At 47.3% G+C, this 12,877-nt stretch overlaps 1 protein-coding gene across 2 annotated transcripts in view; it reads left to right on the forward strand.

Annotated features, from left to right (window-relative positions):
- The first annotated feature begins 6,337 nt into the window (after positions 1–6,337).
- RCOR1 (REST corepressor 1) overlaps positions 6,338–12,877 on the forward strand; it is a 161,257-nt gene continuing 154,717 nt past the window's right edge. For both annotated transcript variants that reach the window (XM_083438170.1, XM_083438171.1), the window contains exons 1-2: positions 6,338–6,999; positions 7,273–7,332. In XM_083438170.1, the coding sequence (XP_083294296.1) occupies positions 6,753–6,999; positions 7,273–7,332 (307 nt within the window). In that variant the 5' untranslated portion in view covers positions 6,338–6,752. The remainder of the gene's footprint in view (positions 7,000–7,272; positions 7,333–12,877) is intronic.

Here is a 12,877-nt window from a genome sequence, read left to right on the forward strand (position 1 = left end):
ACATGGCTATCATATCACCCCTTAACCTCCTCTTCTCCAGGCTAAACATGCCCAGCTCCCTTAGCCGTTCCTCATAAGGCATCGTTTCCAGTCCTTTGACCATTTTGGTTGCCCTCCTCTGGACACGTTCCAGTTTGTCAGTGTCCTTCTTGAACTGTGGGGCCCAGAACTGGACACAGTACTCCAGGTGAGGTCTGACCAGAGCAGAATACAGTGGCACTATTACTTCCCTTGATCTAGATGCTATACTCCTATTGATGCAGCCCAGAATTGCATTGGCTTTTTTAGCTGCTGCATCACACTAAAAAACGTGTGGAACGTGTGCAGAGACAGGCGACCAAGATGATCGAGGGTCTGGAAACCAAGCCTTATGAGGAATGGGTGAGGGAGTTGGGTATATCTAGCCTGGTAAAGAGGAGGCTGGAAGCTGTCTTCAAATATCCCAAGGGCTGTTGCATGGAAGATGGAGCAAGCTTGTTTTCTCCTGCTCCAGAAGGTAGGACCCAAAGCAATGGATTCGAATGATAAGAAAGGATGTGCCGACTACACAGTAGAAATATCTTTCTGACTGTAAAAGCTGGTCAGCGGTGGAAAAGACTACCTTGGAAGGTGGCAGTGCCGTATTAAACCCCGTGGAGGCTCCTGGCAGTCGAAATCTCGAGGGGGGGGGGGGCCCTCACAAATTATCTCCTAATATCCAGAGGACGAGATGGTTGGATAGTGTTCGCGAAGCTGCCAGCATGAGTTTGACCAAACTGCGGGAGGCAGTGGAAGACAGAAGTGCCTGGCGTGCTCTGTTCCATGGGGTCACGAAGAGTCGGACACGACTAAACGACTAAACAACAAATACATTTTTGATTTTATAATTAATAAAAATAATTAATATTATTTTGATCTATTGTTGTGGGGCCCCTAAAAGGCATGGGGCCCCATAGGCCACTGCCTGCTCTGCCTATTTGGTAATTCGGCACTGGAAGGCGGTGGACTGTTGGTCAGTGAAAGTTTTTTAAACATACGAGTGTGGATGGGATTTTTTAGCTGCAATTCCTGAGGACTAGATGACACTCAAGGCCCCTTCCAACTCTGCAGTTCTTTGATTCTTCCTTGTGTACAAAAGGAATGCCCAGATAGGGCTATGGTGAGTCACCACAGGAAGATGCATCACCGAGTGGCCATTTGCATCTGGGGCTCCCAACCCCTAGATCAGCTTTCCAACCGTGAAGCTTCCTTCTGACACCACACATGTGCTCAGGTATACAAGGTCACCAAGGTGTTGGTGCTGACCTTTAAAGCCCTAAACGACCTTGGCCCAGTATACCTGAAGGAGTGTCTCCACCCCCATCGTTCTGCCCGGACACTGAGGTCCAGCTCCAAGGGCCTTCTGGCGGTTCCCTCCCTGCGAGAAGTGAGGTTACAGGGAACCAGGCAGAGGGCCTTCTTGGTAGTGGCACCCGCCCTGTGGAACGCCCTCCCATCAGATGTCAAGGAAATAAACAACTACCTGATATCTGAAGGTAGCGCTGTTTAGGGAAGTTTTTAATGTTTGATGTTTTATCACATCATGATGATGGTGATGTTGGGAGCCACCCAGAGTGGCTGTGGAGGCCCAGCCAGATGGGCGAGGTAATAATAATAATAATAATAATAATAATAATTAATGGGAGAGGGCAATAAAACTTCCTGAAAGACACATGAAGAAGCAGATTGGCAGTTACTTTTCTCTCATATAAAAATAAAAATTCATAAAAAATATGAAAGCCGCTTTCAAAAGCTATGCATAAAATCAATGCAATTAAAAACATATTATTATTATTATTATTATTATTATTAGTAGTAGTAGTAGTATTTTAAATCAGAGAACAGCTAACTCTTATGATATCTAAGTCAGTACATCATGAGACACTTAATGTCAGAGCTGTGGGTTCAAGCCCCATGTTGGGCAAAAGATTCCTGCATTGCATGGAGTTGGACTAGATGACCTTTGGGGGTCCCTTCCAACTCTACGATTCTGTGTATTCTTGATTGCCTGCATAAAACTGGTGGAATAGAAAAAGTATTCAGTGGGCACTTGAAAGCTGAGATAGAAGGGCCCCGACTCAATCTCTATTGGCAGCGTATTCCAGAAGACTGGACCGATGACACTAAAGGCTCCTTTTCTTGTCGCTGTCCGAATGAGCCTCGGCAGCCCAGGGAGTGACAAATAGCACTCCTGCGGATGATCCTGCAAACTATGGCTTGCAATCCTGATAATAGGCATTTTTTATTTTTTAAACACTTATATACCACTTTGTATTTAAAAAAATGCCACAGCAGTGTACAGAGACAATGACCTGGTTCATACACCACACTTTGCCAAAGCATTGCAAATATACAAGTATGAGGCATCCCAGAAAGGGGAGGGTGACTGCTACAATCTCTAATCTTCCTGCTGCTATGAGCTAAGCCATGGTTTGGTTTTACGTGTTGAACAAACCTGGACTTATGGTTTGTCTCCTCCAGACAAACCACAAGCTATACACCCAAGGACAAACCTTGGTTACAGCTCACAATCTTTATGGAGCAAGAGAAGCTTCGAACCCGGGTTCAGACAACCAGCTAAGCCAAACCATGGCTTGGTAGTACTGCAGCAGGACTGTGGCAAACGTAAAGCAGCAGCTGTGAGCTCTCCCGGAATCCTGACACTTGCATGTGTGCGTCAAACCATAGTTTGGCTTAGCGTTAGGTGCAAACACTAAGCTAAATGTGCAGTTCAATAAAAATCATTCTAATGCACATTAGTGTTTTTATTGAATCGTGCAATTCAGTAAAAACCATACCACAAAACAGAAAAAAACCAAAGCCATAACACAAAAATTCACAGTCATATCCACTGTAGGTGCTGCTCTGTGTTTCCTATTCAATATTGATGTCCTGGGAATGCCTGGGCAGATAGATGAGTGTTAAACACATCCTGACAGCCTAACAGAGTTGGCAAGTCAGCTACATTGCGCTCACTGGGCCTTACTTCTGAGTCAACATGAAGTAGGGCGCTTCAGTGGCTTAATTTATTTTCTTATTTGTTAAGATTTCTGTTCTGCCTTATCGCCAGCGGCCCTGAAACCAGCATACAGTAAGTAGCTTAAAACAATAAAGATGGCTACCATAAAAACCATCAGAGCATTAGACAGAACACTAAAACCGGCTGGTTAAAAATGAATCAAAACAGCAGAAGGCAATTAAATGTGTCTCGATCCTTATCAAAAGTTATTATTTATTTTATTTACTACATTTATATGCCACCTTTACCTTTCAAGGATGGGACGCGGGTGGCGCTGTGGGTTAAACCACAGAGACTAGGACTTGTTGATCAGATGGTCGGAGGTTTGAATCCCCTTGACAGGGTGAGCTCCCGTTGCTCAGTCCCAGCTCCTGCCAACCTAGCAGTTCAAAAGCATGTCAAAGTGCAATTAGATAAATAGGTACCGCTCCGGCGGGAAGGTAAACGGCGTTTCCGTGCGCTGCTCTGGTTTGCCAGAAGCGGCTTAGTCATGCTGGCCACATGACCCGGAAGTGTACGCCGGCTCCCTCGGCCAATAAGGCCAGATGAGCTCCGCAATCCCAGAGTCGGTCACGACTGGACCTAATGGTCAGGGGTCCCTTTACCTTTCAAGGATCTCAAGGTGGCGTCTATGGTTCTACTCCTCCCCATTTCATTCTCACAACAACCCTGTGAGGTAGGTGACTGGCCCAAGGTCAACCCAGTGAGCTTCATGGCTGAGTAGAAGGTTCGAACCCTGGACTCCCAGGTCCTAGTCCAACACAACAACAATTATGCCACACATTGGAGGCACAGACAGCAGGGCAGAGTTGGGCTGTAGCTAAGAAGGGCACTGGGGTACCTGTGTAGCAGAGAATTGTAGAGACGGGAGGGACCACAAGGATTGGTCAGTTCCAGTCCAACCCCCTGCAATGCAGGACTCTTTCTCCCCATGTGGGGCTCGAACCCACAACCCTGAGATTAAGAGCCTCGCACTGAGCTATCCCTCAGAGAGTTTTGCAACAGGAAAGCCACCACTGGAAAGGCTCTGTCTCCAGCAGGGATGGGAAGCTTTCTTCAACACATCCCCTTCCTGGCAGCTTTCCAAGGGCCACATGACAGAGGTGGGCTGGGCCAGAGGCAAAAGCGGGCGGAGCAACAAATGCAAATATTACCATTTCCCAGCAGGCACTGGGACACACATCTGTCACAGATGCTTCCGCTGAGTTTCCTGCATTGCAGCGGGTTGGACTAGATGACCCTTGGCGTCCCTCTCAACTCTTACATTTCTGTGATTCTATACCCTTCTCTATCCTCCATCCTGATATGCAAGATTTCAAGGACAGAAACATTAGGAGCGCAAAGCAGAGCCAGCAAGGCGGAAAAAGGCTGGGTAAAGTTCCTGGAAGGCTGCATTTGGCCCGCTCCCAGAGGTTCCCCAACCTGGTGCCCTCCATATATTATGAACAACAGGCCCCATCAGTGCCCTCTAGCTACAATAATGCAGGTTGTAGCTCAAAGCAGCTAGAGAGCACCAGGTTGGGGAAAGCTGTGGCACAACACACCAGGAAGGATTTTGAAGACAGATTCCAGCTGGCAGTCGGGTTCATATTTGCCGGACGAGTGAGGCTTCTGGAGTTCTTCGATTTCATATCACAATTTTTCATTTTCATTTTTTTTAAAGCAGCCACCCCCTTGGTTTTGTACTATAAAATTTCACCTGCCTTTTAGGTTTTGCTCTTTGCTGGGGGGGCGGGGGGGGGGCTAGGGAACACAGCCTGGGTATCAACGATATTTTGTGTGCTGTTTATTTTCCTTCTTAAAGGCCTTTGAGGAGCCAAACAAAGGCCACCACATACAGAAACTTCAGCCCTTCAAGGCTGCCTCTCTCTCGTTTTTCCTCCTTCCCCCGTGTGGAAAAAATTGTCAGATGTTGACAAATTCTTTCCCTCAGCCTCCACCCCCCCTTCCTTCCTCCTCTTTTCTTTTTGGAAGGGGGGGGGAAGGAAAGACAGGTTTTTTTTGCGGGGGGGCGTAGAGAGACGGAAGGAAGAGAGCGAAGCCTCTTTCACTTTGGAATCAAATGTTAAGACAGCTTTGGAAAATATGCCATTGGCCTTCGATGTCTCCCTTTGCCCAGTGGGTGGATTGGACGGGTACATTATTTTGAGGGTTCTCTGTCTTTCTCTCTCTTCCACACCACCCCAGGCATTTGAAACCTCCTCCAGGGTTTCCTTTCTCCTTCTCTTTCTTCCCCTGAATATTTGTTCTGCAGTACCATTACAAAAAGAAAGAAAGAAAGAAAGAAAGAAAGAAAGAAAGAAAGAAAGAAAAAACCCCATCTCCCTTCTTCCTCTTCTTCTTCTTCTCTGCCTCGTGTGGAAATGTGCAGGGGAAAGTTGCCTTCATTTATAATAAGGTGGAAGGTTCTGTGTATTTCTCTCTCTCAACTCCACGCCACCAGACAGGAGAAGCAATTTGCTTTTTGCTTTTTAAAGGGGGGAAAAAACCACACAACTCCAGCAATTTAGATGACTTTGCCTATCCGCGCACCCCGCCTTTCTCTGTAAAGAAGCAATAGCTGCCACTTTACACGCAAGAGAAAGGTTTTGGGCATTTGAAAAAAAGAGAGAAAAGGGGGGGGGGGAGGAGGAACGAAACAATGCAATAACATCTTTCCACGCGCGCGAGTGGGGCGAGGGCACCCGTCGCACCACAGCGAGCGACTTCGTAGTATTATCTTAGTTTCTTTGTATGGAGATTCCATTCAAACTGTTCAGCGTGTCACCAGTAACCTTCCGCCAAAGAGGAGGAGGGGGAGAAAAAATAGTCCCAAGCTACTCGTCACCCTTCTGATGGGTGCGGAGGTGGGGGGGGTGTGGGAAATATATGTGAGCACGAGAGAGAAATTGCTTGCAACTCGCTTTTTTTTTTTTTTGCTGCGGCTACGCCACCCTCTTATATTTTGTACCCAAGCTCCCTGTTCCCCTGAGCATGGCTAGAGTGCATTTGCCAACACTGCCCCCGAACTCCCCTTTTTAATTTTTTTTTTTAATTGCAATCTTTCTTTTCCTCTTTTCGCTTCAGTCAAGACACAGTGTAGCCTTGCAACGAGCCTTGCCTCATTGGGCGCAGAGATTGCAAAGGGAACGCTCTCCCCCCCCCCCCGCCTTCTCCACCTAACCTGAGCAAACGGAAGCTCCGGACCGGCTTTGACGGGCGGCTCGGCGGAGCCAATGGCGTGGCGGGGAGGCTTCCCAAAATGTGTGGGCGGCCAATGGGCTGCGCAGGGGGGCCGGCTCGCGGGGAGGCTAGCAGCTCAGGTTGACAGTGACTAGTCCCAGTGCAGGGAAGTGCAAGGAGGGAGAGAGAGAGAGAGAGAGGAGGGGATGAGCTTCAAAGTTCGAGGCTTCCTCTCATTGCAGGGAATTTCCCCCCCTTCTTCTTTGAAGGAAGGGGAGAGGAGAGAAGGGAGATTGCAATAAAAGCAGCCTCTGGGGAAGAGCTTTGCAATTGCAGCTTGCTTCCCCTCCCCTTTCTTTGCAAAAAAAGGGGGGAGGAAAAAATAAAAGAAAGCAGCAAGCTCGTCTTCTGCTATTCTCTCCTCCCTCTAAATTCTGACTCTTTCCTTTTCACCTTCTCTCTATCTCTCCCACCCACCCCCAACCACCCTTCACACTCCTCCTCTTCTTCTTTCCTATTTATTTATTTTTTTTTGCCTCCCCCCCAACCCCCAATGCCAGCCATGATAGAGAAGGGCCCGGAGATCTCGGGCAAAAGAAGGGGCAGAAACAATAATGCCAGCAGCCAGGCGAGCGGCGCTGCTTCTCAGGGCGCCTCTGCCTCCGTCGCAGCCGGCAGCGCCAACAATGGGAATAATAGTAAAAGTTTGGCATCGGCGGCGGCGCCCAATGGCAATGGCAGCAGCGCCGCCAACTCTTGGGAAGAGGGCAGCTCGGGGTCTTCCAGCGATGAGGAGCATGGTGAGTCTCCCGGGGATATTGGGGTGGGGGGGAGGAAGGGATGGAGAGAAAATTGAGAAGGGGGGGTGGGGAGGAAACTCTGCATACTTCTGGAAATAGGCGCATGGTTTTTGTAAAGCAAGCATTCTTATTTTTAAATCAGGAGCGGGGGTGGAGGGAAGCAAGGGAGGAAATCGAGCAGAGTTTGCCCCCCCTCCAAAAAAAAGCTTGCAGACTTTTGGGAATACAGGTATGGCAAGCATTTTTTTTAATTCTTGTTTGCTTCCACATCAGGAGGAGGAGGCATGAGAGTGGGACCCCAATACCAAGCCGTCGTTCCCGACTTCGACCCTGGTGAGTCATTTTCCGTGGATCCTACGTGCTTTTTTTTTTTTTTTGGCGTCTCATCTGGAGTAGTTTTAAGGAAGTCCTACTCGGGAGTAGGCCCGTTGGAGTGCATGGGCCCAAGTGGGTAGTCATGGGTGGCCATTAATTCCAACCGGGGCTGCTCTGAGCGTGGCTGATCCGAGGTCTGCCTCTTTCTGTGCACAACCCGCCCCCCCCCCCCCCGCTAATCCTTCGCCATTTGGAAGGGGAAAAGGATCTGATCTGGTGCCTGCTTTTTTTTTTTTTTTGCTTAGGAAGTAAATTCCGTGGTGCTTCCTCCCAAGTAAAACGTGTAATGGATTGGGGAATGGCTAAAGTCATTTTGTGTGAGAGATTGCGAACTCAAGAGTGGAAGGGCTTTTCCTTCCTTTTGTTATAAAAAGTAATTTTTTTTTTTTTTTAAAAGTGTTGTTGTTTCCCCCACCCTGTTTAAGAAGCAGGAAGATGACAACTTTTGCCCCTTCCCCTCTGTGTTTACCCTGCTGTCCAAGGAAGGAACAGCAAGGGAAGGGGGGGGGGTTGGAAAAGCAGAGAAACGTGCTTGGGAAACGTGCCACCACACTTGATGATAAAAGGGGGGGGGGGGACGATATATTATGGGTTTTTTTACTTCTTTGAAAATCTTCCCACAGATCCATTCTTTTCCCCCATTTCTTTTCTCTCTCTTCCTTTTAGAAAAATAAAGTGGATTTTTCAGGGAGGAGAAAAGATTAATATTCTCCCCCCCCCCCCAATTCCACGCTTTGCAGGTGTGGTTACTATTTTCATAATTCACATTGGCGGAGTGGGGGGGGGGAGGAACCTGCCCTTTATGAAAATCCGGTGCCAGTCGACTCCTTTAGACTCCTCCCCGCAACCTCTCTCTCTCTCCCCCCCACTACCAATTATTTCACATGCAATTGACCTAAATCCAATTACTTTTACAATTATTGTTATTAAATAAGCAGTTCGCGTTGGTTAGGTTGTCCAGAGAGGTGCGGAGGAGGGCAGGAATCTTCTACTTCTTTTAATGATGGATTTTTAGGGACGAGTGGAGTAGAGGACAAAAAGAGAGAGACAGGGAAGAAAAGAAATCCAGTTAATAAAAACAACAGAAGTCTTTCCAGGGGGCGCTTTATAGACTGGGTGTCAAGCAGAACAACAGATTTGTCCAGCGAGAGATGGCGAAAGGGGAGTGTTTGCTCCCCCCCTTTAAAAAAAAATCTCTGTGTACGTGGATATATGGTGTAGGGTTTTTGGGAGTGGAGGAGAACAAAACAGCCTCGTTCCTTTATTTAGGATGTGCAGACTTATTGTAATCAACTGTTTCTGTTCTTGGGGGTTGGAGAAGGAAGAAAAAGCTAGTTCCCCAATGCTCTCTGTATACTTAATCTCTCCCTCAGTTTCCCCTACTCTTAATTTAAAATGGAAGGGGTTGGGGGGGGGGGAGAGAGAAACCTGGGCAAACAAAGGAATTCAAGGTTTCCTGTAAGGCAGATAATTTATTATTTTTAATGTGTGTTTGTCAGGAGCCATGCTACAGCCTTTACTTCCTTAGTTTTGAAACGGAAAGGCTCCCAGTTCTTCCTTTGCAACTATAGCTTAATGCTGTCTTCCTGTAAAACAAGCAAAACAAGCGACAACAACCCACCACCCCAATCCCTGCCCCACCCTCCAACCCCCCACTGTCTCGGTCTTAACACGAGAGCTGACTCCAGCATGTAGCTAACTTGATTGAATCCTTTGTTTCTGGACTTTTCAAAAATAATAAGCCCAACGAAAAAAAGAGCGCCCGGCCTCTCCCCCCCCCCTTTGAAAAGTATGATGTTTCTCTTCTTTTTTTTTAGCACGACCCGCAGGAACTCCAGATAATTGATTTTTTCCCTAGTTTGCTGACTGTCATAATTTGTGATAGCGCTCGCAGATTTGTAGGGCTGGTGTAGTTGTGCAGGGCCGGGACTTAGGATACCCCCGCTTTAAGAATCGCAAGAGCTGGAGGGGTTCCTGCAGGCCATGTAGTCCACCCCCTCCCTCGATGCAGAAATCCCACGGGCAGAGCGTCCTCAGATGTCCAACCATCTGCTTGTAGTCCTAGTTTGTGCGGGTAACGGGTGACATTGTTGAGCCGCTCTCCTCTTTTTATTTTTTTGCATCCGAAATCTCCCATTAAAGCTTCTCTTTCCTCCCCTCTGTGTGGCAGCTCTTCAGATATCTGAAGAGTGTGTCTTCCACCTTGATCTTTCCGCATTCGGGCTAAACATAACTCAGCTCCCTCCATCCTTTCCTCTTAAGACATGTTTTCCATACCACTGGCCATGTCCTCCTCTGAACCTGTCCTTTTTTTCCTAAGTGCGGAAGGGCCAGAACTGGATGTGGTACTTGGAATAAAGTGCAGCTATTACTTCTTGCGCACTTGGGGGTGCATTTCAAGCGAGATCACTCTGTCAAAACAGTGAAATGATCTCTCCACTCCCCCCCCCCTTTCCCCAAAATGCACTGTACTTGATGTTCTCCCAGATTCATGGAGGTAGAGGAAAGCCCGGATGTGCTACTGAGAGTTCAGTTCTGCTGGCTGCTGCTAGTGGAACGGAGTACAGTGGTACCTCGGGTTAAGTACTTAATTCGTTCTGGAGGTCCATACTTAACCTGAAACTGTTCTTAACATGAAGCACCACTTTAGCTAATGGGGCCTCCTGCTGCTGCCGCGCCTCCGGAGTACGATTTCTGTTCTCATCCTGAAGCAAAGTTCTTAACCTGAAGCACTATTTCTGGGTTAGCGGAGTAACCTGAAGCATATGTAACGTGAGGTACCACTGTACAGTGGTGCCCCGCAAGACGAAATTAATTCATTCTGCGAGTTTTTTCGTTCTAGTTTTTTCGTCTTGCGAAGCACCAATATGTATTGACGGTTTCCCATAGGAATGCATTGGCGGTTTTTTAAAAAAAGGCGCAAGACGTTTCGTCTTGTGAAGCAAGCCCATAGGGAAATCCGTCTTGCGAAGCAGCTCAGAAAACGAAAAACTCTTTCGTCTTGCGAGTTTTTCGTCTTCCGAGGCATTCATCTTGTGGGGCACCACTGTACTTGAATCTGGCCCTTGGAAACTATGGCTCTATGATTAGCAGCTTCAAACTGCGTTGGCCTTTTTTGCCGCAGCATCACACCACGGACTCTCGTTTCCGTTGCAATCCCAAGCTCCTTTTCGCATGCGTTACTGTCAATGCAGGCATCGCCATTTGATTTCTGTTTTGCCCAAATGCAAAACTTTTGCATTATTGAATTTTACTTTGCTGAGTTCCAACGTTAGTGTGTCGGCTGCAGTGTGTAGGTGTGTCATGCGGACGCTTCCCGCTCTCCTCGCAGAGCTGGAAAAGGGTTAGTTTAACCTCTGGTTTGCTAGTAAAACTGAATTACTGTGGCGCGAATTGATGCAAAACTGAATTACCGTGCTGTGAAATGATGCATATGTAAAAAGTGTGCCGCCGACATAAAAAGTTTGGAAAGTTAAGTCGCTGATAAATTTAAATCTTGCCCCAGCCACAAACTTGCCAAACCCTTGATCCTATGCATACTTATTCAGAAGTAAACACAACTGGTTCACTGGATGTGAATGTATTCATGGGAGTTTATTTGGTTTCAAAGAATGTTAATCTTAAAATAAATATGAGAAGGTCCTTTCGTCTGGCTGTTCACTAGAAGGTTGGTGGTTCGAATCCATCCAGGGACAACTGTGGGCAGGATTCCTGTATTGCTGGGGGGGGGGGGGGTTGGACTAGATGACCCTTGGGAATCCCTTCCAACACTATGATTTTATGAAAAATGCCCACCTACCTTACTAGGTTGTGTTTGAGTATTGCTGAGAACATGTGATTCAAAAGTGCTGTATAACGCTCAGAAACACTTAAATGTACTATATTAATGTGAAGGACCCTGTGAAACATTGGGGGCGGGAGGAAATATAATGAAATCTTAATCTTTTTGTGTGGTGGTTTTTTAATACATTTATACTCTAAAGTTCAAGGGTCTTTCTCCTCACACTCTCTTCACCCCCCGCCCTTTTGTCTCTCAACAACCACATGAGGAAGCTTAGGTTGAGAGATGGTGACTGGCCCAAGGTCACCCATTCATGGTTGGACAGGATTTTGAACCTGGGTTTGTTGACACTCTGAACTGGGGCGGCTCAACTTCTCATAGCACGTGGGCCTCAAAAGTACTTCAACACGGAACATGTGGACCGCACAGTGCCTTGTCACGTGTGTGTGTGGGGGCGAATTGAGGCAAAAAATTGACACACGCCCCCAGCCCTTACACTGCCCTCCCAACCCAAAGCCCACTAAACAAGACTCTGGGCTTTGGGAAGTAGGTGCCAGGCTAGGGTTCGAAATTAGCAGGGCGCCAGGCGCGTTTTGCGCCTAAAGATTTTCCATTTGTGAGGACCTCCAAAAGTCGTGGGTGCCAATTTTTTTGCGCCTGGCTTGACACTAAAGGATTACTGAAATGTATGTGCTTCGAAGCCTCGAAGTATACGTTAAAGATAGACAGTACGTTAAAGAGTTTAACAATAAAGAGTAGAGTGTTTTGAAAACTGAAGTATGGTACTAATATATTTTGATGTAAACACCAAATTAAACATGTGTTAACAAATTTCTGCTAAAAAACACGATATTAACAATGTGAATTAATTGTGTGTTAATTCATGCTTATCAAAATGATAAATAAAAAGTGCTGGCATTCTGTTTTGGCGCCCACAACCCAGGTCCCAGAAGCCATTTGGCTCCTGGCTTTTCTATCCCAGTTTCTTAACACTCCTGGCAAGGTACTGCAGCCCTGCCACCTCCTTACCAACCCTGGAAATGTGCTAACTAGGCTTGCCAAGGGCCGCCCATAAAGGCTTCGAGGGCCACAATTGGGCGTTGGAACACCCTGCTCTAAACCACACTGGCCTTGCCCTGATCTAAGCTTTTTATGACTCGTATATGTTTGTTTAGTGTTGCGTGGCCCTAGACTGTGGCCATGTGTTGTATGCGCACACATCTGGTTTTCCATGTGTACGTGTGTGTGTGTGTGTGTGTGTGTGTGGAGCAGCTGGCTATACATATGGCAGCACCAGGTACATGTGTCTTTGTCGCACACAATTAACATCAAAGGGGATTCCCACAGTAGGACACTCCCCATGTAGGAAGCTCTTCCCGGATGAAGGTTACAGACAGGGCCAAAATCGCAGAGGAGATTTCCTGCCCCCCCCCTTTTTCCCCTAGTTGAAGAGGGTGAGTGTCTGAATTGGGCCCATGAGCTAGAAAAGCTCGCATCCTCTTTCCCAGGTGCATCTTCCCGATCAAAATTGCTGCTACCTATTTGTAGGGGGCAGGTAGGGGGCACACAGGGATGTGTAAATTTGCATGTTTCTCCCCTTTGGGCAAAGAGTTTCCACACTGGGGAGGGGTTTTGGCTAGTAAATGTTTTTGTGTCTGTTGGCTGTTCTCCTGCACCGCAGCCCTGATTAGATTTACTTCCCTACATTTCTTTTAACCTTTA

Source organism: Podarcis tiliguerta, assembly GCF_965153285.1.
Source record: "Podarcis tiliguerta genome assembly, chromosome: 1".
Lineage (NCBI taxonomy): Eukaryota > Metazoa > Chordata > Lepidosauria > Squamata > Lacertidae > Podarcis > Podarcis tiliguerta.